The sequence below is a fragment of the Hippocampus guttulatus genome, chromosome 9 (genome assembly GCF_054856545.1).
Source record: "Hippocampus guttulatus isolate MCC_2025c chromosome 9, RoL_Hgut_1.0, whole genome shotgun sequence".
NCBI classification, from domain to species: domain Eukaryota; kingdom Metazoa; phylum Chordata; class Actinopteri; order Syngnathiformes; family Syngnathidae; genus Hippocampus; species Hippocampus guttulatus.
The window spans coordinates 690,365-715,452 of record NC_141269.1 but is presented as its reverse complement, the minus strand read 5'-3'; the positions used below and the strand labels follow the sequence as shown (position 1 = coordinate 715,452).

General features: G+C 47.4%; 2 protein-coding genes across 6 annotated transcripts in view; one reads left to right on the top strand and one right to left on the bottom strand.

Moving 5' to 3' along the window:
- Nucleotides 1-189: 189 nt before the first annotated feature.
- On the bottom strand, nucleotides 190-15,637 carry vav1 (vav guanine nucleotide exchange factor 1). Of its 5 annotated transcripts, none has more exons than XM_086118972.1 (29): nucleotides 15,507-15,637; nucleotides 15,263-15,388; nucleotides 13,772-13,877; nucleotides 13,569-13,685; nucleotides 11,703-11,819; nucleotides 11,188-11,246; nucleotides 11,009-11,074; nucleotides 10,810-10,918; nucleotides 9,960-10,049; nucleotides 9,819-9,887; nucleotides 8,982-9,182; nucleotides 8,801-8,896; nucleotides 7,394-7,462; nucleotides 6,777-6,863; nucleotides 6,567-6,652; nucleotides 6,324-6,459; nucleotides 6,133-6,242; nucleotides 4,878-4,979; nucleotides 4,691-4,785; nucleotides 4,217-4,239; nucleotides 4,085-4,121; nucleotides 3,024-3,160; nucleotides 2,861-2,944; nucleotides 2,616-2,647; nucleotides 2,294-2,404; nucleotides 1,623-1,710; nucleotides 909-1,035; nucleotides 401-552; nucleotides 190-324 (listed from the first exon to the last, which is right to left on the bottom strand). In XM_086118972.1, exons 3-29 carry the CDS (start codon nucleotides 13,856-13,858, stop codon nucleotides 271-273), a joined length of 2,541 nt encoding a protein of 846 aa, XP_085975098.1. In that variant the 5' UTR covers nucleotides 13,859-13,877; nucleotides 15,263-15,388; nucleotides 15,507-15,637; the 3' UTR covers nucleotides 190-270. The 5 variants fall into 5 exon arrangements, with proteins under 5 accessions (XP_085975098.1, XP_085975101.1, XP_085975097.1 ...); XM_086118975.1 differs by having other exon boundaries at nucleotides 401-555; nucleotides 9,018-9,182; XM_086118971.1 differs by having other exon boundaries at nucleotides 401-555; nucleotides 15,507-15,635.
- A 7,155-nt stretch (nucleotides 15,638-22,792) lies between these two features.
- LOC147199678 (protein ELFN1-like) overlaps nucleotides 22,793-25,088 on the top strand; it is a 29,567-nt gene continuing 27,271 nt past the window's right edge. The window contains exon 1 of the mRNA XM_086119501.1: nucleotides 22,793-22,837. The gene's annotated coding sequence lies outside the window, so the exon portion shown is untranslated. The remainder of the gene's footprint in view (nucleotides 22,838-25,088) is intronic.

Sequence of the window (25,088 nt, the reverse complement as noted above, 5' to 3'; positions counted from 1 at the left end):
AGGATTTGCTTGGGGAAAAAAAACTTGGAGGACCACAACACTGTGGAGCAACCGCATGTCTTCTCGCGCGCAATGTGTGCAAATGACCTCAAATTAAAAGCATTGCCGAGGACATCCCGGATCTACCGTTTTGACATTTTCGGACGACGCCCTGACCAAAATAAGAACAACATAAACCTCCCGCCAGACTTTCATGGTCATAAAAACAAATTTATTCACATGACGAGACGACGTGCATCGGTTTGTCTGAGCAAAGTACCGGCCTGCAGGTCAGCTGTAGTCCGAGTATTCCTCGTCCACGTAGTTGGCGGGGAAGAGGCCCACCTGGGCAACGACAATCGCGAGTGCTTGAAAGCCCGTGGGGCTTTTTAATGAATGTATTTTTTTTGTTCTCGCTCACCTTCCCGTAGACTTCGCCTTTCCACCAGCCGCTTTGGCCTTTCCTGGACAGGATCCTGATGGTGTCGCCTTCGCGCAGCGACAGCTCCGAGCGGTCGCGGGCCGAAAAGTTGTACCTGGCCCTCGCGATGCCGAAGGTACGCGCGCCGCCTCCTGCTGTGTGACGTTCACAGTGACCGCATTGAAAATTCAAACTATTATCCGGTCCAAAAGCCTGCAGCGTGAGCGCCGTTAGCAAAATGAGCATTGTCCCGATACTTTTCCCCGCCGACCTTATAAACGTAGTCAATTATTCACGAGAGCATCACGAGAACTGCAATCATCGATTTTGAAAATAATTGCGACTTAAATTTGATTTGTGGAACATAATTCTACTTTCCGGATATGTTGGTTCATTTATTTTATTTTTTTGTTGCTCAAAGTCCCTCAGCAGAGTTTTGCCAGTGTGTTGTAAATTTCTCCCTTGGTATTAATCTCATGATTTTGTTTTCTTGAACAGAAGCACAAACCTTTGGGCGCGTGGCGGGGCTTGTGGTCGTCGCCACGCTCGGCTTGCTTGTACGGCGTGCGCAGCGTGCCGTCCACGTCCTTCACGCACTCCTTCAGCGAGTTCTGCTGGTAGAACTCAATCATGTCCTACAGCAAGACGCGGAGGCAAGGGGTCATCGTAGCTACTCTTTGTGGTTTGGAGCGACTGGCCGCGCGCAATCGGGTGTGACATTTCAACAACAAAGGAGATGTTGAATGATCATTTTGTTAGATGTGACCGATGGATTGATACGTTTGGTCATCATCATCATCCAGCACAATAAAGCCATCTCTGATTCAAATTTGCCGTTGACCAGCGTAAATGATCCTCGGAGTATTTGACCAATGCGGGGATGGGCAAGTATCAGGTATCGGTATCGGGTCCTCAAGGAGGACGCCGGTACCGGCCACGGATGCGGAAAAAAAAAAGACATCAAGTAAGTCGTCCTCGCAAGTAATTGCGGCGGTTTGACACATTGGTGAATCGCCACCGTCAGCATGTTTCGGTTCCCGATTAGCCGTCATTTTATCGGTACTCGGTGAGTATCCGCCGGTGAATACTTGTACCGTTATCAAGCTTAAAACAAAACAAAACAAATGGCATCAAATATCCCTCAGCATATCTGCAACAGACACAAAGTACTGTTGTGAATTGTAAAAGCAAACAAACGGACAAAATATCTCGGGGCACTCACCACCAAACCCTTGAAGGCCTTCTTCTCGTTGATACGAAACAGGCCATCGCAGGAGGTGATTTTAATATGTTTGATGTCCGGGTTTAACCTGCCAAAGTAGAACCAATCTATACTTTTACTGGCATGATTACAAAATTGTAAAGTATATAAGAATACCCCCCCCCCCACACACACACACACCCTAAAATAACCCTCCAGTAATAAAATACTATTGATCAGTTTCATGTGAAGGTGGTTTGCTTGTGGTGAGTAATTTCTTGACTTTACAGTCATGTAACATGGGCTCATAATTGCGTGCGTGCTCTTAACGCTCCGCTCGTCATTTTGTGTCTGGGTTGTGACAGATGGCAGTCAATCAATCAATCCAAGAGGAGCACCGACGGGTGCGCGTTTGTTCTGTTCTGCGTCGCGATCGGCTCGGGTTTTAATTTGCGTCGTCGCCATCTCGCGGCATCTATGGCCAACTACTAAAGTCCGACACCCGGACGAGGTCGGCGAGGAAGAATTCCTTTGACTCTTGACAAGAAGAAGAACTTCGATGAAGAAGAACCGATTCAAACGAGGTCGGCGCGATCACATTCGGATCACTCCGACACCCGGATGCTTCGCGAGGCCCGAACTGCAACTTTCATTCCGTCCGCAAAGACGCGAGCTGCGGTGGAGAATTTTACTTGATGCTGATGGCAAACTCGCCGCCGTCCTTCTGCCGGACCAGGTAGGTCCCGTCGGAGCGAGACGCGAGCAGGTCCTTGGCGGCGGGCCGCTCCATGTTGCCCGCAAACCTGCAAGTAAGACGGGCGCAGCCGCCACAGTTTCGTTGACACAATGAGACGGGATATGAGTTCTTTTTTTTTTTTTAATTTGTATTCAAAAATCAAAACAAAATGAACCTTTTATGATGAAACAAAACAAATGCGAGGTTTCAGAATGGAATATTTTCCTCAATGGAATCCAAATGAAATAAGTCAAGACGTAACTTGCCGTCGCACTCACCAGCTGAAAGCAGACAGATCCGGGGTGGGCCTCTGTGGGGGAAGGTGAGATCACGCCTCATCATTCTCACTCGCGAACGTCGAAATGTCGGCTCATTTTTATGCTTGACAATCGCTATGAAAAGTCTACGCACCCACGCTCAAATGCCATTTTTGAAAAAAATCCACACAGACCATAAATATTTCGATTTGAAACATTTGGGTATTAAAAGAAAAACATGGCCGCGTCGTATGCAATTGTGTTACCGGGCAGTTTATACTGACACAGGAGAAGGGTATGACTGTGTGGCAGGGGAACCAGCCCGTCTGACCTCCGGTCAAGTTTCTGCCCTGCGGGAGGATGAACGGATGATTTCTTAAATTTTATTGCTCGTATTATTGGGATGGCGACGCGGCGGACCTACGGTACCTCCCACCACGACAGCTCGGCATCCGCCCGCGTCAGCTCCACCACGTCGCCCTTGGAGAGGTGCAGCGGGCGGCCGAAGCCGGTGGGCGGCGGCGGCAGGCCCAAGTACTCCTGACGCGCCTCCATCTTGGGAAACCCTGGGCAACGCACGTCAATGATGCAGGAGATGCTTTTTGCGTAGAAGTGCGGTAATCCCCCCCGCTAGTTCACTTTTCATCCTTTGCCGTCCCGCTATCTCGCGGAATTTTTTTCTCTCGGTGTGATAACAGATGTTACTTTTTTCTCTCTCATGTTCGTACAATATTTTGGTGCTGGAAGAGTTACAACAAAACCCCCTCGAAATGTTAACATTAAAATAAAAAAGATTAAAATGCTTCACTGTACAATTATAAAAACGTCTTTGAAAACAACATACCGGACACATTGTAGACACAAAATCGAATGATCATAATAAACAGAAAATCATTCACATTTAATACCAAGTTATTTCTTCATATTATATTATTAATTAAAATAAATACATGCAAAAATACAATTTTGAGAGTAATTCTAAAATCCTAGGGCACACAAAGGAAAAATGTATCTGTAAAATAAATGTATCAAAAAAGGAAAGCTTTGATTTAAAAAAAAAAAAAAAGGATCCTGAGCATTAAAATCAGACAAGTTTGTCCTGTCATGAAACAACAAAATGGAGTCTGATGGCAATTCGAAACCTATCGTAATAAATTGTTATCAAAATAAAACGATTACAAATAAATCATCATTTATTGGAATAAATGGTTGATTTTCAATGTCATCTCAAGTAATTTATCCCAACATAATTGATGAATTTGAATGAATGTCACTTCTTTGACTCTCAATTCATTAAATAACTCATCATACAAATGTTTTAAAGAAACGGAATGTGGCTTGCGTGCGCGGGAACGCAGCGAGTCAATCTTTTGCACAATGGCGGTCGTGGTGCATCAAAAATGTAAAATTGACTTTCCGAAATATTTTTCACACTTAAAAAAAAAAGTCAGTACTTGAATGACTCCCACAGTGAAATTTGCCGATCTTACCGATTCCGGCGTTCCCCGAGGACCCGTGTGTCCGATTCTGAGGGCAACAAAGAAGAAAGGGGGTGGGAGGGGGGGATATTTGAGCAGGTAATGATGAGAAAATGAACATTGAGGTCATTGCGTGAGACTCACTTTTCTCGCAGTACTTCCATGATCTGGAATTGGCAAACGTCAAGAGTTCAGCATTAGGCGGTACTCATAAATGCATGAAAATAAGCATCGCGACGCTTTTTTACGCTTTCTTTCTGGAAGCGACCCTCTGTTATTGACAGAAAAATGGAACTATTCCCTCAATTTGTGCTCAGGCCGGAGCCCCGTCTAACATGAAACGTCTGCTTTGGCGCCACCTCGTGGAATGTTGCGGCCAAGGAACCACAGCGAGTTTTTTTTAAGATTGTCTATTTGTCACTCCCGAGTTTACCCTCAAGCTAAACGCGAAGCAGAGAAAAATACGCGCGGTGCGGCCGACTCGATAAATGCGCTAACTTTGCTGGCCGAACGCATGAGAAGCAGCGACATCGGAATTATCGCGATGATCTCGACGTGCCATCAATTGCCGTACCGGCGGGCAAGAGCCGGGCGAGACTTGAACTGGAAGCGACCGACCTGAGTTGCGCCCGCAGGCCGGCAATCTGCCCAAGCACTCTTTGTGGGCGGCCGTTTTGCAGCGCGTGCAGCGGTAGCCCTGGAAGAAAATCCCTCTGAGCGGATGACAGAAGAGGACATGAGGGAAGAGGGAGAGAGTTTGGATTTGGGGCGGTGAGCGGGAGCCGGCCGCGCGTTGGGCCCGTACCTCAGCATCATGGAGCACGCCTTGCAACAAGCCGTCTCCTCAAAGTTGTGCATCTGGAAATCGTGGTCGTTAGCCGTGGCGTTCTCAGGACACGTGTTGGACCTGCCCAGACGGTGAGCGACGTGGAATTTGGGCGAAACCGTGCCGTAAAAGACGCAATCGACGGAAAAGCCCTTCGTCCATTTTGGTTTGTCGAGCCACCATTTGAAGTCGACTTGGCCGTTTTGTCGACAGAGGGAACATTCCAATTTCGTCAACATCTCTCTCAGGAGCAGATCCACAAACAAGTCTGCCACTTTGGTTCTCACCAACCACGTCAGGCTCGTCTTTCAAAGACGAAGCTTTGGTCCAACTGCTCTCCAGCAGATTTGAAGCGCAAAAATCAGGCGGGTGGAACATGCTAAATTGTCACAACGCTTTCCTTTTTTTTTTCTTTTTTGTCCGCGCACCAGAGGCCATCGCTCTAAGACTGCGAGGGAAGCTCAGCTTCCCCTAAAATAAGCGATCAAATCGACGTGCGTACGTCCAATTGTGTGCACATGTCATTGACGAAATATGCGCTACGACGCGCGCTCAACTTTTGTTCCGAATGGGCTTCTTATTAGCGGTTACGACGCGACTCTCTTCTCATTCATTCCCGCAGCTTCGCTGTGCTTGAACCTGTGCGGACGCCGGGCATCGCGACAGTAGTCCAAATGCCCCGAAACGAGACGAGTCATTGAATAAACGCTGGTTTCGTCCCGCCCGTCGGACGCTCGGCGTCTTTGGGAGTCTATGTGGCTACGGTGGCCGTTTCTGGGCCGGCCCGGACGCATGACGATGATCGGATGATGTGCCCGAGGCGGAATCTCTATTTGATTGACAGCAAAATGAGCCAATCGCCGACCTTTTGGCGTCGGCATCCGCGGGAGCGTGTTTCAATTCTCATCGTGTTCCGAGTTGAACCGGAGACTTCTTCTAATCATCGGAGAGACTCTCAAATGAATCTTTCATTTCTGCTGGGTTTTATCGGAGTTGCTTGTGTTCGCAGACTGACTTATGTCACCGCAGTTTCGGTTGGTATAACAGGGTCAGAAATGATCATTTTCTCGAAGAATTCACGCGGGAATAAACGGACACAAAGCCGAAATTGAGCTTCCCCCTCCTCGACCGACCGGCATCCGCCGCTGCCGAGCACGTGGGCGGCGGACGGCGGTGGGTTTTGAGGTCTCATCATAAAACGCGAGACGCCCGTGTGTTCACTTTTCAAACTCACTGAGCCATCTCAAACTGCTCCAGCCATTTCTTCTTCAGTTCTCGCGTCTTGAAGTACAAGTCGTAGCCGCACTTGCCGTACGAGTCCAGCAGGAGGAAGAGGTAGGACCACTGCGGACACAGCAGCCTCGGTTCGGGGTCTCATCTCTTTGCCGCCGCATCGCGATGGCACCGGCGACGAAAGAAGCGCACCTTCCGTTTGTCCTTCTCCCCCGCCGTCTCGTCTCGCACTTGGTAGTGCCGGAGCATGATGATCTCCTTGAGCTCAAAGGTCTCGCCGCTCTTCTTCTTGCACACAAACATGGCCTTGTCGAAGAGGAACGCGTATCTGCGGGGCGACGTCACACAAACTCTGATTGAATATATACAGTATTTTTAAAAAAAAAAAAGGGGGGGGGCGGTGTTGTGGGAAAGAGATGAAAAAAAAACACTCGCCTTTCCTGTTTGGATTTCTTCTCTGTGCTGCAGATTTTGAGCTCTCCGTCCATTTTGGGGCGGCCAAAGAGGGCCAAGGATTGTGACTGGGTACGTTTTGTTTTGTAAGCATGGTGAAATGTTGAGAAAATACACACACACACACACACACAATTAATGGATAGTCTTCACAGACATCGACAAGGAGATAGAGAACCCAGATGAGGTTACCATGTTCTCGATGGACAACTGGAAGGTGGTGATCTGCTTGAGGATCTCGTTGTCCCGCTTCACTTCATTGACACATTGCGCCAAGTCCTGGGCGACCAAAAAGACGTCAACTCACGCACGTACCGTGGATACACCCTCTGCTCCCTCATGAAAAAAACACCCCAAAAAACAAAACCTTGCAGAACAGCTGAACTTTAGTTGGGGTGAAGCGGAGGCGCATGAAATGGTGGCAGGCGTGTGCTCGTTCCCATTTTACACTCCCAACGAACGCATCTCCAGTTATAAGAGGGTGTGCATACTTGTGCAACTACACCATCTCAGCGGCTCATTTTTACTTGCCCGAGTCAATGATTTTTTTTTGTTTGCTTTTTTTAAGATAAGATAACCTTTATTTGTCCCACACTGGGGACATTCGCAGTCTACAGCAGCAAAATCATGGGGGGGGGGGGGGGTAGAAAAGAAAAAACCAAAGTGTTGGTTACAAAGGTTATGGGGTCAGATTTAACGGTGGTGAAAATATTTGATCTTGCTCTCCCTTTCTTAGATCACAAAAATTTGAAGAGGGCTGTGCCGACTTCCAAAATCCACGACAGGGATATCAAAACTCACAAACTCACCCGCATGGCGTCGAGAGCCGTGCGCAGGTTGTCCCTGTCCGACGGGTCGCTGGTGTGTTTCGACAGCTCCTAGAGATGCCCGCAAAGCACAAAAAACACTCATGGGTGACCGGATGATTCCGATTGAGAAAAAAAAAGCATTTTAGCAACATGAAAAAAATGATTGTGCCCAGCTATTGGCCGGCGACCAGTCGAAGGCGCATCCCGCCGAGTGGCCGAAGACAGTCGGGATGAGTTCCGGCACGCCCAGGAGCGGATCAGATGATGGATGGGCGGATGAAAAATGCAAATCACGGGGACGGCGGCGTCGTTTGAGATTTTGCTTTTGCTTTCCTCGAGCGGCCGTCGTACGTCTCGCCCGAGCTTTGCACGCCTACTGCGGATGACGCGATATTTGTCCAGTCTACCTTGCGGAATTGCTCACACCCCGTCAAATTGCACGGCCAGGTACCGCGCTCTCCCAAGTCGGCCCGCAGATTTTCCTCGAGGGTTCAAGTCGGGGCTCCGGCTCGGCCGCTCAAGGACATACACGTTCGTTCGATTGGCAGTATCAGGACGCCGCGGATGACGAAGGACCTGTTCCGTGTAAAACCTACAGTGCTACCTTCGGCAAGTCCTCTTCAAGAGCCTTGCTTTTTTGTTCTTTTTTGGTGTTTTTGTCTTTTCTTTTGTCACATGTTGTTTGTTGTTTCATCGTGCGGACCTGATATGGACTGTTTTCAGCGCTTTTTGGCCACGACATTGGTCAAAGGAGAAGTATCTGTGCTTGGTGGTTGCGCCTTCTCGGCAGCACGCCTGTGCCAGCACAGATTCGGATTGGGAGGAATGTCGGCGCCATTGACTGTCGGTGCTGGACAGACCTGGGGCGCTTGTGTTTTTTGCGCCTGTAACGGGCAGCATTTTTCACAACCCCGTTTTGTTCGGCGGCTATGTCGGCGCTGTCGGACAGTCGGCGTTGGTGCGGCTGGATGGATGGCTGCTGAAGTTGAGGATGAGGAGAGAGGAGCGTCGACGCGTATTTGGAACCGAGAGTCGCCGCTTGGAATTGAAATGGATTTCCGTGGGACGGGAGAAATGAACCAATCTCTTTTTTCGTCAATGGACGCTACAGCTTCTTGTTGACTTTGAAACTTAGCTTGTAGCCGACGTGTGCACATTTTGAGCATGACGTCTCTGATCCACTGGTTAAAAGGACACTTTGATTCTCTCCTCTTTCATCTCAAACCGCTTCAAACAACAAAGCGTGTGACGGAAAAGCGGTTAGGACCGCACGACTGTCCGTGTTTTTATGTTATGTGTTGTGTTTATTATTTTACTTTATGTTAACTGTTTTGTTAAGCGCTTTGTTACAGCTGCCGCTGTTGTGAAAGCGCTATATAAGTCAGCATGTATTGTATTGTATTGTACCTGTAAGAGGAGCGGGTATTTGAGGACTCTCTGCATGGGCACCATAAGCAGATCCCTGAGGGAGAATCTGCCACTGTTTGCTCTCTTGGAACACTCCTGAGAGAAGAGAATAAGACCAAAACAAAAAAAAGAATCAGACCAAAGATTGACACGGGAGGCTTTTGCCTGGCGTATTGCGCACCTCCAGCTTCATCCTGACGTCCTCTCGGGTACTCGCCAGTTTGTCCAGATGCTTGGTGGCCGTTTCCACTTGGCTGCAGTAGCGACCGTAGAGTAGGAGCCTGCCCTTGTAGTTGACAAACACCCGGTAAAGGTCCTTGGCGCCGTTCCCGACCGAACTCCGGATCTCGTCCAAAAGTTCTGCATGCACGCCGGCCAAATCCTGCACACAACCGATGATGTACGCGGTGCTGATCTACATTCCAAACTCTCGGGTTCACAGGTGGGTGGGGAAGTAATCACGCTATAAGACAGAGACGTACAGTGAAACTCCTCGACTACGAATCCTACATGAGCGAAAATACCCCCTAGTGTGAAAAAATGTTCACGCGTGAAAGTCATTCCCACTTTTCTGCTTCCCCTACGACGAAAAGTCCCCCTGTTCCCTTATGCAAAATCTTTTTTTTCTGCTCTTGCCTCGCGACGAGATACACTACAATGAAAACGAGCCTTCTGCAAACATGATTTCGCTGAAGAGGAGTTTCACTGTATCTAAAAAAAAAAAAAAGCAGAAGCGCTACTTAGCGTGTCCGGGCTAAACATACCGTAAAATACAGGCACTCACCAGCAACTCAACTCAAACGCATTTCTCGAGCACTTTAAAACAACCGGCGCTGGATACAAAGTGTCGTACGTGCGGCAACACCAAGCGGTAAAGGAATATCAAAGATAGTAGAAAGCGCAAAACGGTAAAAGCAAAACAAAGGAGTACAACTTGCTGCTGCGTGTGACTAAAAATCAAATGAAGAGAAGTCTTTGCACTTTGTTACTTTTCCACCACTGTCTGCGCCGCGCGTACCTGGACGTTGACAAAGATGCTCTCGAGGTCCTGGGCCGCGAGGAATTTTTCCAGAGGTTTCTTGAAGTGCTGACGGTGATGAAAATGAATGAGCGCCACAGCTTTTCGACGCGTGTGCGTGTACGTGGAGATGCATCGCACCAGTAAAATCGATCCCAGAGTATCCGAGTACTTTTCTTCCGTCAGTTTGATCTCTTGGAGGCAGCACTCCCGCTTGTCCACGCCGGACTTCTGCCCCACACACAAAAATATGCCGTTAGCTGGGCGGCAGTGCGTTGCCATGTACGTCAAGCCACTTGGAAAAAAGACGGTAAAATGGCGGACGAGTCAGGTGGGTAGCTCAAGGGCCGATGCCACCGGCGTAGGGGACCATTCGCGGGCCTCGCGACATTGCGGGTCTCCGAGATCTGGCGCAGAGGTCTCCTCAGTGCCGGACGGAATTGGTTTCCGTGATGGCCCTTTTCCAGCGCGCTTGTGGAGCGCGGTTCTTTCTTTTTCCATCGCCGAAATTGGCTCGAGCTCGAGCGCTTGAAACCGGTGCTTAAACTGGTCCCAATTATTTGTTGGCCCAAACTCTGGCCACCGACTACGTCAGGGGGCGGGGTTAGCATGAAGATCGCAGATGGAGACCAATGACGCCCAGCTCGCATGCGACGTTCGACTCGCAGCGAGCCTCGTGATCATCTACGATTAAGAAAGATTTGCTGATTACGTGTCCCTGACCGTTACATCCGAGTATCATCGATGCTATGCTAAGTTGCCTAGCAGACGTTAACGGCGCATTATTATTCTTATTATTAAAAGCGCAGGCCCTCTTGGGTCAACGTTGACGTAGGCGGTGACGTTTGGACGTCGCTCCCACTTGGCTCTTTGCCCGTGGGAACCCAAACACGTTCTTCCGAAGGACTTGTTCGGCACCGACAGTCGGCGTTAGCAAATGGCGTCGATCGGTAGGCGGGGCATGGAAAAAGCGGCAGACGAGGGGACTCACAATTTCGGGTTGTTCGACCGTCCTCATCAAGTCTTCGTAGATCTCATCCCCTTCGGCCTCCTCGTCGTCCACGCAGTCGTACAAATCGTCCGCTTCATCTACGGTGTCGCTGCAAGACACCGTCCGTTCCAGATGGCGCACATTTTACGACGACGCACACTTGACTTCTTTCACATCGTAACCGAAGGCTTTCGCTTACTCGATCTGGTCGGACAGGCCGTTGTAGATGTCGTCATCGGAAATGTCGACTCCCAAAGGGAAAGGTCTGCGGGGCGGCATCGGCGGAACGTGATGAGAACGCGGCAGCGTGTGCACTGCATGCGCACATTTACCGTGATTGGGATTAGTATTGTTGTTTTAATTTAAAGATCTACTCACCGGAATCCTTTTTGTGTCGCGACGGACGAGTGAGACAGGACGGACAAAGTGCTCAGCACCTGTGAGCACCAACGAAGCACATTTGTCACCTCTCCGAACGGTTGAAAGGTGTTATTTCTGCTGTCAGAGTTGATTTTGAATGACTCAAGAAAAGGAATTGAAAAAAAAAAAAATCCATGAGCGAATGAGTGTAGAAAACATGGGTGTCAAAAATAAGGCCCATGGGCCATACGTGACCGGCCACGTCGTTTTTTTGTGGCCCGGCAAGGCAAATCGTGAAAAGTTTCTTCATAAAATACCAAAAATTGCAAATGGTCTTTGTGACTTTGGCTGACTTTTAATAACATGGATCGCTTACGTTTTTGTAAGCGACCATCCTATTAAAAGAAATTGAAAACGGAACAAACCCGTGGCCCGTGACAAAAAAAAATGAATTTGTCACCCTCGTTTTAAAACAATACCACCGCCAGTGGCGCCACCTCTTGTTTGGATTTGGCGAGCGCTGGCCTACACACCTTGGCAAAGTCCCGCACGTCGAACAGGTCGAAGGCATCAAACAGCTCGCTCTTCTTCAGCTGGAACTTGCTTTGACACACGCCCAGGAAGGTCCGGATGTTCTTCAGGCACAGGAACTGGACAGAAGCGCACAAGGTTACAAGGCATTTGATCGTTACAAGCGTGGCATCAGTCAAGGTGAAAATTTGTTTGGGGTTGACAGAGAAAGCCAATGAATGCTGCCTACCTTTGCTTTGGCGACAATGAAATGCCCGATACTAAAAATACCTCAAATCCGTTTTTTTAATGGGTAGGAGTGGCCAGTTGTCAGTGCTCGCCAATCGTTGGCATAACTGTAATCACGAACAGGCGGCAGTAGATGGCAGTGTTGAGTCAGGTTGGATTTGAAATCAGGACGGCTTTTGAGTTGAAGGTAAAAATCTCGGCTTGTCACGTTGAGTATGGGGGAGGGGGGGACGTGCCAACACCAATTAGAACAATTTCAAAATATATTGCTGAGAATATAGCCCAATTTTTCAGATAATGTTTAAAATCACTTTTCCATGTAAAAACCGCAATGCTTTGTTTGAACTCGTTTGACAGTTAACAGTCAAATGCGAGTTTGGAAGAAAAAAAAGTGCGGCGCACAAGAAATGAGACGCAGAACAGGCTGCGAAAGAAGCAATGCGAATAATAGGAACCACCAAAATAACCGCAGAGAGCGCCATGCACAATGCTACCCACGTGCTGAGGGTGGGCGGGGCATGACATATGACATTTTACACAACTTCCTGTGCACGCGCACGTGTGTGTTCGTGTGTGTGTGTGTGTGTGTTAAGCTGAGTGGGAAGTGTCGCTTGAGAGGAGAGGAAATGCTGAGTCGCGACTGACACACATCGTGTTGGTGCTGGCAGGTCACTGCCCCACATAACAACACGAGGAGTAACTCGCAGCGTCTGGACGTGCCGCCGTTGTTGCGTAATACCATGTGTGCGTGTGTGTGTGTGTGTGTCAACATGTGCATTCCCGTGTGTCATCGTCTGTGATGACCCCGAAGTGTCCAAACTCCGATTGGCCCCACAGGCGATTACCCAAAGTTCCATGTTTGTTGGACACACTCACACATGCAATGAGAAAAAAAAAAAAGAAGGAAATGAGAAATAACAACGAATGCGTGAAAGAAACAGAAATGTCGTAAAATAATAAAAACGTCAGAACGATGCCAATAATAAAAAAACAAACAAAAACAACAACAAAAAAAGGTAATCATTGAGGATGCCACAAAAAAAATAATGAAATGAAATATGTTCAAAGTTCCAAACATTTTTTCAGGTCATGAAGAAAGCACAAACGTTATTATTAAAAATATAAAAATCCATTACAAATGTTGTTTAAAAAAATAACAATAATAAGCCATTGAATATGATTTAAATGTCAGTGATCATTTAAAAAAAGATTTTCAGTCAGTTGTGTACAGCTGCGATAAACAATTGCTATTAAATAATTCCAAATTGGATTAAAAAGGAAAAAAAAAATCGATTCAATTTCTGAAACGATCGCGCTGTAGAAATATATAGTTTAGAAAGAAGTTCTCATAAAATTGGCTCAACATAATCATGGCATGTCCGGAATATGTCAGAGAAAAGATGAACAGCTGAACTTTATCGGGGATTCATCAGCGGCACCTGAAATGGTGCTCGGTGTGCCCCGACTCCCATTTCACCCGCGTCCTTCCCAGAAAGATTTTTTTTTTCTGTTTCACATGTTTCCGACAGCCTCGGCTGCGCACGCAAGGTGGAAAAAGTATCAAAATGATTTTTCTTCACCTGAATTTGGGGCATGTTGACTTTTCATTTCCACCCTTTGAGTGCCCGTCCGTGCCTTACCTGGGACATCTGCGGGCGCAGGTTGATCTCTCTCAGGTTGACGGCCAGAGGCAGCAGGTTATTGAGAAGCTGACACAGGAGCACGCCGTCTCTGAGCGCCTGAGCTAGGTCGCACACCTGACGCACGCACAAACACGTACAGTTGTATTGACCAAGCTAAAAGCTAAGCTAACGGAGTTGCGCGTGTGAGCGTGAGGCCTCACCCGCGCGCTCTCCCAGGTGACGCGGTGCGTCTCCGGCAAGACGCGGCACTCGATCAGCCATTTTGCACACTGCCGCCACAGCTCCATGTTGTGGTTCGCTGATGTCCTGACAACAAGCACGTGCTCTCAAGCCATCGATCGATCCATCCAGCTTTGGGTCATTTTTGACATGTAGACGGTGGCGCGGCTGGCTCATATGGCGCCCCCCAATCCCGCCCTCCACCACATCCTCTTACTTCCCGTCAACGTTGCGAATCGCAGCGTGGGCTGCCACAACCATCATCCCCCTGCCCCTCTTTTGACACGAGCTGTGAACTGTCCTCGACCGGGGTTTATAATGCTTTCAGTTTGTTTTTATTTCGTTTTGACTTTACACGGAAGTTTAAAGCAATTTGATTTTAGAGCAGATCTTTTTTTGTGTGTGTGTGTGTGTGTGTGTGTCACAAGAAAGAGAAAAGATGACAGAGATGATTTCAATTTCGAAGTCGAAGCAATGACATCATGCACGCACAGACACAAACATTCACACACACATATGCATGCACGCACACACACTACTTAATACTACTACTACTTCATACTACTAAATACCGTGAAAATAGTTTGTCAAGGTTGTTCAAAGTAAAATTAAACCGGTGATTCATTGTAAATGTATGATTTTGCCACCAAAAGGGCATTTCCATTGTTTCCTATTAGTATTTTATAGACAAAAAGGACCGTTCTGATGTTTGAGGCGTTACTCAAGCAAAAATGATGAACATCTAGGTCACGGTGGCGGAAACAATGTATCTTTTCATAAAAGTGTTTGGGGGTCCAAAAACATAAGTGATGTGGGTCAAAACAACCCATGTTTTACTGCTCATCACTAAAATCACAATAAGGTGGAAAAAATAAAAAAAACTTGGTTGCGTGATGGAAGAAGGGAGTCGAATTTTCCATTTGGCAGTTTCTCAGTTGACAAAAACTGTTGACTGTTTATCTCTGAGCCCTAAATCGCCCGGCCCGCAAAACGTTCTGTATTTTGAAAATGGCTGGCATGGACGGAGTTCATAGAGGCAATCAGAAAAATCACTTTCTTCTTCTTCGGTCAGTCCAGATGGCCTGTGGCGCCACACAGGCCGCTTTTGGTACTGCGACAAACGGGGTTATGCGTGCCGCGTTAGTCACTGAAAAGTGAATGAAGAACCGCATTCGCAAGCGCGCACTTTTTTACAAATGTATGGACCGCTTGTCGTGAGCTGAAAAATCGGTTCAAGATGTTGAAACTTTCTTTGAGCGCACCCTGCTTCACGGGTGGACAATTCCCGACGCAGAGAGCGCACGCACACCCCGAATGTGGTAGAAGGAATCCGTTATCGCGAGAGACTTCAACTTTCACTTCCTGTACTTGGTCCCAATACTTTTGCCTGGAAGGCCGTTTTCACCCTGACCAAAACGGGGCCAAAACGGCGAACGAAATCCCAAGGGCAAGCAAGGAGTCATCGAGCTCACCTTCAGACGGCTCCTCGGCGTGGACGGTCGTCTCTCGTCTGTGACTTCATTGTCACATTCTGTCGTTCCGCCTCTGTTCCGCAGTGGGTGTTCTTCAAGCGCCGTCGTCGCAACACTTCCTTTTTCCTGACACACGCAGTCACATTCATGCAAAAAAAAAAAAAAAAGAAGCGGGGCTATTGCTACGGCAACTTGAGCAGCAGAGTTAGGTTCGTCAGAATGAGCCAGATGTGCAGTTTATCACCTCAACTTTCCGCGATGATGGAAGACTCATGTAATCAAGAAGGGAAGTGAAAGTATCTGGAAATGAAAAGAGCATACGAGGCCGTTTTATCGTCGAGATGTTCTTGTTTCGTCCTACAGAGGTCAATGTGGCTCCGGACCCCCCGCCAAGATAAAAGAACGGTCGGATTGTGTCACGACAGAATTTTGGGGGGGGGGGGGGTGAGTTTAAGACATCATACAAAGAAAAAAAGTAAAGTTTGTCATGATAAAATGTTAAATGCTTTCAAATGGATGGATGAAATCATTTGCAAATAAAGATTCCCTCCTCCCTCCCCAAATTAAAGGTTGGATTTCTTTGAGATAAAAAGTCAAACTTTTTGGTGGAAAACAGAACGCTGGACCAGAAGAAAAATGTTTGTTTTTAGGATAAAATGTCTGGGTTTTTTTTTCAGAATTGTCTTTTTTACCCCCTCCAAGATGAAAAAAGTCATGTTTTGGGGGTGAAAAATAATTGCAATATTATGACAATAAATTCAGCTCCCAGGTTAAAAGTCTTATGAGAATATTCATATTTTTCATCAAGATTTTGTCAAGACACAACGCCGTATTTTTTGTCAAGATAAAAAGGCAACCTTTGACTGAAGCATTGTCACAGTAAATTTCTTTGGAGAAAAAAAGTTACGTTATCGTAGGTCAACAGAGATTGTTTCTAGATTTTAATCCTTCATCGATCAGTTGCGAATCAAAGAGGTTTTTTGTTTTTTTCTCACGAAAATTTGTTTTGAGAATGCTATTTCGGTGGGGGGAAAATCCAAAAATTGTAATCACACGAGATGAAGTCGCATTTTATGAGAGCACGGTCAATCCTGCCACCTGGTGGCGAGAATGAGTACATGTTGCTGCCAGAGGACAAAATGCCCGCCGCTGAGCGTCGTTTGTCACCTGGAGCAGACGACTTCTTCCTTGTTGGTGGAGGATGAGGATGAGGACGAGTGTTATGTCCAACGAAACGCTTGGAAACGGACTCGGTGCTCACTGCCGTTTATTGTCAGTACAGTGGTGGTTCTGGGGGGGGGGGGGGGGGCAACGGGGGCCAGTGCCCCTGTAGCACCGATTCTGGCCCCCCCTCCGAGCGCAGATTACGCAGTCGTGCCGAGTCGCCGACGCGAAAGGTGGAACTAAAGCGCGTGATTTAACATTCTAGTCGGACCCTTTAGTGCGCTGCGCCATATAAAAATGAGCGGGAAAATGAGAAGCAGTCCGCAGAGAAGGAAATTACCACGACACGAGTGCTATTTGCGTGTGTGTGCGCGTGCGCGCGTGTGTGTGTGCGCGCGCGCGTGTTTGTGTGTGCGTGTGTAACTTTTTTAGTCTCCCTTTTTATTTTAATTTTTATTTAACAGGATCAATATATAAGACATTGCCTTTTAAAATTTGGATGATTATATGCATGTAAAACATCTAGCTTCAGTGTATTTGCAATTTTTATCCCCGGCAGGCTGGTACCATATCATTCCCTGGCTTGAATATTCTCAACAGACGTATTGTTACGCTTGCAGACATTTTAGCCCTCCTAATACTGTTTTTTTCTCATCACTGTAATGTTATGACTACAATTTCAAAGTCTGAAGAAATAAAACGTCAAATAAGATTTCGAATCTGTCTTTTTAGCCCTGGGTTGAATGTGCCCCCCCATCAAAACCCCTGGCCCCAGCCCGGCCCCCTCAGTGAAATTGATCCATAACCGCCCCTGACTATAGGCAACGCAGCTTCCCCAGGGGACACGGTCAAATGCTATTACCAAGTCCATAAATGTATGTAGACAGGTTGGGGTGAACTCTCATGCACCCTCAAGAGCGGTTTGACGACCAGTACGAAAACCACGTTGGTCCTCCTGAATATAGGCTTGGACTTGCGGACGGAGCCTCCTCTCCATTCGCCCCAAATAGAGTTTACCAGGGAGGCCGAGGAGTTTGATCCCCGTGTAATTGGAGCAGAGCCTCCCGTCCGCCCCAATCCCTGGTTGTGATGTCGCATGTGATCTCACAAAACCAAAAAAACAGCAGAAAGTCCTGGATATGCGCCAACGTTTCCTGGCTGGCAGGAGTGTTGTGAATTTCATTGCTTTGTTCTGGTGGTATTATCAGCCAATTTCATGTTCCTCTGCTTGCCGGTCATCCTCTAGGTGCCCGGGAGTAAGCCAGTGACGCCACTACGCAGCACCACCATGACTGAACCCATTCCATCCTTTTTATTAACGACTGTTAGTTCTGAGCAGTGTTTTGCACTGTCCGTCCTGATATGTATGAGGCCACGTTGTGCATTTGTGTCAAAATAATAGCGGTTCCGCCTGGTCTTTTTAACAAGGCGGTCCATTAAGAGGGTTCGAAACAGCTCTCGAGAGCTTAACGTGTACATAAATCGGTGTCACGTGTGTGTGTGTGTGTGTGTGTGTGTGTGCGCCGCCGGTCTCTTTCGGGAAGGGTTAGAGTGGCCGTGAGTTATGGCAGCCATTAGCGTTCGGTGCAAATTGTGTCACGCTTAAACAACATTCTCATCCTTCATGTAATAAAGTGTTGCTACGTGGCCGATCAGTACGTTTAGGGTTCTTTTCGACCAACTGCATCATTCAGTCAAATGCCCAATATAGAAAAATGTACATTAAACATGTTTTTCTTCTGCGATTCACACTGTATTTAATAGTTTTTCATGATGTTGCTTTTCGTTGACTGAAGCATGTGGCCTTAATTAACCAACTATGTCAACTAGGCCAACTATGTCAACAGCTAGCTATACTAACAATGAACTGTTGACATATAACTTAGCCACCAGCTAGCTACACACTCTCCCAGTTAATGACGCTGATACTCAACTTAGCTGTCTGTGTTGTTAGCTGGTGGCAAACTCTAGTAATAGCTAACCATGCTAACAATGAACTATGCTAATACTGTTCATCGTGCTGTCAATAAAAGTCATTAACGCACATGACAGATAACGGTGGACTATAAAACCCAAGCAAACTATGTTAGCGGTTAGGTATGCTAAACAATGAATTGTATTCACAAAAATAACTATGCTACCGGTAACTACAGTCCCGGCTTTCCGCTCTGAAAATTAGCCATGATAACTCTGCTAATCACACCACCATCTTATTATACTGCAACAATACACACACACACACACACACACACACACACACACACACACACACACACACACACACACACACACACACACACACACACACTGTGTTACGTTATGAAGCTAGATTAACGCAACTAACCATACCGAGAATGAACTCTGATAGAAGCTAAAGAGCTACGTTAACGCAGATTCCAATGCGAAAAGCTAGCAATGCTGAAAGCTAATTTGCAATGTTGAGAAAAGCCCGAATGATGAAAAGCAACATCCATTTTTCATGCTGGAATTCTTTCTGGGTTAAACTCCCCAGTAGATTTTCCTCTAATTGATTCTTTTTAAATAAAATATCATCTTCACACTTTTTCGCTCGGCGTAATGCATTAAGATGGACTCCCTCAAGGGCCAAGAGGAGCTCCCCAAGTACAAATTGAAACCAAAACGCTCAATACTGTTCTCATCCTTATGTGTACTATCATGACATTTTTTTTTTTTAACCTTAATTTTGTTATTTTTCCTGTGAGTCTCACGAAACGTTTTCCGCCGAAGACCACTCTGACTGCACATGTTTCAATTCAATGATATACTGTACTGCACATATGATATGATGAGAGCCTCTCTCTCTTGTCATCAGACCTCTCCGCATTAATTGTGAGCGTGATCCTGTTGTCCATGATGATGTTGAGGCATCTAAAAGAATCAATGAACTTGCATGTGCTCATTATGCACCCTGTCTCGATTAATGTGGTGGTGGTGGTGGTGGGTATTTAATCCGGTAATCTGGCTGTTATACATTTCCGCAAAACCTTCAGGGAAGCCGTCGGAATAATCTTTGGGCGTGAACGTACAAAGAGTTCAATCGTGTGCATGTGTATTTATGTGTGCGTGTGCTGTATAAGTCATGTATTTATCTTAGAGAAGGGTGGAAAAAAAAATGAACGGCACTGAAGCAAAGGATTTACCAAATTGTCTCGGTATATTCATCCTCTGCGGTGTTTGAAAATTCAGGCCCCTAAAGCAGATTGAGTGAGCAACATGAAATTTGGTAGACACGTCTATCATGTCCAGATCCACAAAAGTCTCCAAGCCATGCCTGAAAAAACCCAGAGGAAGTTGTCATATTTGGATCGAAGCAACCATTTTCTTGCTTAAGGCCCTTTTTGTTGGTCATTTTTAATTCGTCTACAAGGTCACAAAAACATTCAGCCCCCCAAATCGATTTTAGATCCTCACGAGAGTGTGCGGGTGAATGGAATGTGGGAGGAAAGCAGAGTACCCGGAGAAAAGCCACGCAGGCGCGGACGGGGAGAACATGCAAACTCCCCTCCGTAGGAAGGCCGGACTCGAACCCTGCACCTCTGCACTGTGAGGCGGGCGTGCTAAGCGGTCGCCCATTTTGGATCACGGCGTTTGACGCCTCGCCATAAACCACAAAAACTATCCAGGCAGCTTCGCGGGGTGCCGATGAAGCCTCTTTGAAATTGTTCCTTGGAGTCGTTGTTGACGGTATCAGCAGGTAGAGTGTTTGCCTTTGAGCTCGTGCGCATCCCTTTGAAGTGTGTGCGTGAGTGTGTGTGTGCAGCGGTCTTCTTGTCATTGACCTAAAAACAGCGTGAGAGCCTGCCAGCCAGCCAGCGTGGCTTAAATGCCTTTTTCTTCTCCCTTTACCCGTCAGCCCCTTCTCTCCCGTTCTTCTCTCACTGTTCAACATCACATGGATTCGCACATTCCCGGCAGCACAGATGAGAGCAGGATATTCACAAAGACTTCCCATTGTCGCACCTTCCCCCCCCGCGAGGTGCCTGTGGGACGTCATTAGTGCTAATGGCATGTGGAGACGTACGAGCGGGCCAACGTACACGCGGACGCCGCTTAGCGCACGTGTCCGTGCGAAGAATGCCGAAGGATTGTTTCATCACCTAATCTCGCTTTGGGAGAGGGCGGCAAGAGTTAAGCCTCGTTACGATGGCTGCTTTCATGCATTCTTCAGACGCATGTTCGTGCCTCTGTACAAAAGCCGCATTGCGTGTCGCAAAAAAAAGCTAATCAAGCATCGTCACTCTTATATCGCCGACATAAAAAAAAGGCAATTATTTTTGTGTTTCAATTGAACATTGTAAAATTTGGTGGCAATTTGAACAAATCTCTAGGACAAGTTTCCACATGCAAATGTCAGAAGTGATCTTAGAATGACTGCAAGCAAGATGGCAGACTATCTACATGTTTTCTGTCATAGGTTCCTGACCTTTTTAAAAAAATATATATATAATGGGTCTACTCAGGCAAGCCTACTAAATTTCATGTGTTTGTGAGACACCAGCTGACGAAAATGTTGTTGTTTTTTTTTAATTTATGGCAAGTCGTAAAACTTTGCTGCCATACTCCGTACACACACAAACACGATATTTTTCACGATTTAGCGTTTTCTTCTACGTAATCGCCATCTGCCCAGTCTATGAAGTTCACCAAGTTTGGTAGCAATCGAAATGGCTAAAGTGAGCCTAAAATGGCCGACTTCCCGTGTCTTTTTGGGCCGGGCTGCCGCAGACTTTTTGGTGGGTCTCCTCGTGATTGCCGCGTGTACTCGATGTCATGTTGCTCAATGCAACAGCTATCATTGCTCGTGTATATTTTCAGCCACTTGTTCTTGAGATTTGCTATCACAGGCTACCGTTGCTCTTGTTGTTCTGAGCCACTAGGGGGCAGCACGTAATATTCCCATCTGGAAGAAAAGAAGTGGTCGCCCCATATGGATGCGGTTAGCTGACGAGATCATTGACTTTAGGCATAATGATGTCACAACGCGTTTGGTGACACGTAGCGACTCGCGAGGCAAGCACGCAAACGCGGTAGGCGGGTGTGAGGCGACAAGGTCATTGTCATAGCTGAGCAGGTGCTGCTCAAAGGTGTTTTTTTTTTTTGTGGGGGGGGGGCGACAGTCTGGTGGACGCGTGCGAGTGCAGATGAGGCGTCAAGGGCGACAAACAAAACAAAGCAGGAAATGGGTCAACAACAGCGACAGACGGGCGACAAATGGTTCATTTGGGCCACGTGCGCGACGGCCATTGTGAAGGCTTCGGACCTGGGAAACGGTCTCCGTACACTCGCACGTTCATGTTAGGAGCCGAGGTCGGGTTGTCACGGCAGCCTTGTTGCGATTTCAAATGACTGCTTTGGGACCGGGTTAGGGGTTCAAAGTGAGGGGGTGGGGCTTCCAAATAGAAATTCAGGGTTGCTTTTTCAAATTCGGGTTTGGGTGTTAATTAAAGGTGACTTTTGGCTCTTCGTGGGCCGGGACAGACCCCGACTCCCCGCCAATGATGGCGCTTCACCGTTCGGTCACGAAACCGCTTGTTTATGTTGATTGGATAATTTGGTCCATCTTCTGATTGGATCAGTGATCGGTTGTTCATTTATTATTATTATTTTTTAATCCTGCACTCAACTTTTACTTTTGATGTTGTCTTTAATGTTTTTGTATCAAATAAAAATACAAATAAGTTTACTATTGTATTCTTATTTTTTTTTAAATATTGAATACAACTTTATTGTCAAATGTGCTGTCAAATGTGCTGTACAGATGTACACAGTTTTTAATGAGTACATATGTACATATGTACACATTTTAAAAATGTTTTCTTACTTTTTTTTTTTTGTTAAATATAAGAAATTCAATCCATTGATGTCATCTAATGATGGAAACCCCAATCACAGGGAGGGGAGTAATACATGCTGACTCAGGTTTTTTTTTCCCTTCTATCTAAAAAAATGAATGCACCTCATTTGTCCTCTGCAGGCCCTGAACAGAGCAGCTGGATGAGGAGAAAAAGAAGAAGAAGAGGAGGAGGAGGAGGAGGAGGAGGAGAATTCCGACGAATTAATCACCGTCTGTTCCAGCGAACCAGCGAGCGAGAGGGGGGGGTGGGGGGGAGCCTGATGCAGTATAATCGCCACAAACTGAGAAGAGGACGAGGAGAGAGGAAGATCAGGCAGTGCATCGCATCGCACCACCCCAAAAAGACAAAAAAAAAAAAAGCTAGCCTTACCCCGAACACGCTGCGCGACCGTGCCGGAGGAAGGTGCACTCAGAGAAACGCCCGGCGACTGGACGACCACCAGAGGAGGGCCGGGGGGGGGGGGGGGGGGGGGGGGGGGGAACGCGGCGTTTTTAACCCGAAGAGGAGCTGCCCTCAACGGATTGGAGGCGAGCAGGTAGGAGCCCGCTCGCGGAACGCTTGTGCGCAGGAAACTTTGACGTTCCGGCACAAACGTGTCCTTGTGTGTGCGCGCGTGCGTGCCGACGCATGAGGGTCAGTCTGCCGCTTGATTCGGCACACGTGATACAAGCTGTTCCTCATATTTGGACCCTCCGTCGTTGCCAAACAGACCGCGGATTCGGTACAGCTCCGCGTGTCATCCTAAAATGCGTTTGAGGTCAGCCTCGCGATGGGTACGGGAGTACCTGATGAAGTGACCCGCGGTGTCATGCCGGTGTCGCGTCGCGTTCGCCGTTCAGGACCTTGGACGGCGACTTTGCTGCGTTTTTCCGTTTCGCTTTTTGCAAGGTCGCGCGATTGCAAAATTCCTGTCGGCGTCTCAGCAAAAGCACGTTCCTTAAAAGGAAACTCGAAAAAAAAATAAAAATCTTGAGCATGAATATCCTTTGTGGCCCCACTCGTCGAAATACTACATCTTACTCTTGCCTTTGCGGGACAAGAACAGATACGCTTGCATCCGTCTCATGGGGCCGGCTGGCCACTTTGTCCCGTACCGTTGACTGAAATGGCCATCAAACTGCCCTCGTGCCCGCGTTGCAAACATCACAAATGACCTCTTTTCTGGGTTTGGTCATGTGACGTCACGTCAATTTCAGTCAACGGCAGTTACCCTTGTTTTTGTCTGTGGCTCCTTTACATGTTCATCCACGTGGACTCAAACGCGCCACACAAGTCACAAGCGATCCAAATCCAAGTCCTTTGCGAGACAGAAGCTGCTTGATACACTGGACAAAGGACACGAATGGACGCGAGTCCAAGTTGAGCAGAGATGTCGACTGCTGCGTTAGCCTCTCATGCTAATTGGGCTGCCATTTTCCTCAATATGTCGCTTCCGTTCCCTTGGTTGAGCTCTCGGTTGGTGTCGAGCAGCTCTACGTGAGCCGAAAGCCAGGGATGTGTCAGCGCTACTTGAGGAAAAATTTGGACCCGCACGTTGACGTCTTGGGTTCACGTCGCCCGATGCTTAGCGGTCGAATTAACGCCACGTATTATTGGCTCAGAAAAGGAGGTGATTACTGTATTGTTATAAAAGTTAGCGCAAGATGCTAACGTGGCTATCGTCTTCACTTGTCGGTGCACCGAACGTTTTGTCTGACGCTAAGAATGATTTAGCAGAGTGGGAACGTCACTGGGGAGGACAAGTCATGTCTTTTTGTTGCACCGCAACCCCCCCCAACGCACACTTTCTCTGTCTTGGTCTTGACTGCATACGGACCCGTTAGCGAGTCATCCCTCCGCAGGAACCAACCGGTAGCCCCGAGGCTTTCTACTCATCCTGGTTATCTCGCTACAGCTACCTATCTAGCTAGCTATCTTGCTGTCTCTCGAGCTAGCTAGCTTGCTAACGATGCAACTGTCCAACCACCCATGTGAGTGATTGACCCGCCTCGGTTAATCCGAGGCCCACATTGGCCATTTGAAAAAGATCACGGCACACCACCTAACAAAAATGTGACATTTGACAAGTGCATACGCCCGTCAACGATGTCCTTCCTGCCATTTAATAGATGATCATTTCATTGTTCCGTCTGCCTCCATAAGTCGCTGGCATAGATGGATGAAGAAAGAGATGTTGTCGATCATAAACAAATTGGTATTGGGGCGGACGAAGTGAAACTGTATCATTTCCTTGATTAGCTGTTCGACGATTGCGCCCCGGCAGTGGCAGACTGGTTGAGAATCACGATCTCTCGATTCGTTTATCTGTGGATTTTCACCCATTCTGGGGGGGGGGCCCGGCCCGGTCCCTGTAACCCAGCGAAGAGCGCCGGTCCGCTGTAGACGAAATTGATCTCGGAGCGAGAATTTTTCATTTGTCCCCGGTACCATATTTGTCATCCAAAAGTAGTAGAAAGTATCCACGGTATGCGATTTGAATATTATGGTACTTGATTACGTTACTAACTCCAGTTGCTGAATAAAATGCGCCGTGCGGCTAAAAAGCAAACGGCTGTGTTCACGGCAAGACAATGGCAGTTTTGTTCCCAAAATGGCTAGCTTAATGCTAACTCATCTAAATCTTCCGGCAGCATTTTTTGCCGTGAGCGAAATGCAAACACAATTCAGAAAAGCAACCCCCCCCCCTCCAAATGGATGAGGGGGAAAGAGAAGACGACGCTCTTGCTGAGTGTGTGGATTAATAATGCAAGGCGTTCTGTGCGCGAGAGGCTAGTTAGCATTTCAGG

Bases quoted from the DNA above. Each gene is read 5' to 3' on its own strand.
- vav1 (XM_086118971.1), bottom strand. From the start codon at position 13,858: ATGGAGCTGTGGCGGCAGTGTGCAAAATGGCTGATCGAGTGCCGCGTC. The intron at 7,463-8,800 runs GTACAATACAAT...GGGCATCTCTAG, and splicing joins AATACCCGCTCCTCTTACAG to GAGCTGTCGAAACACACCAG. The intron at 2,405-2,615 runs GTGAGTGCGACG...TCTTACTTGCAG, and splicing joins GATCTGTCTGCTTTCAGCTG to GTTTGCGGGCAACATGGAGC.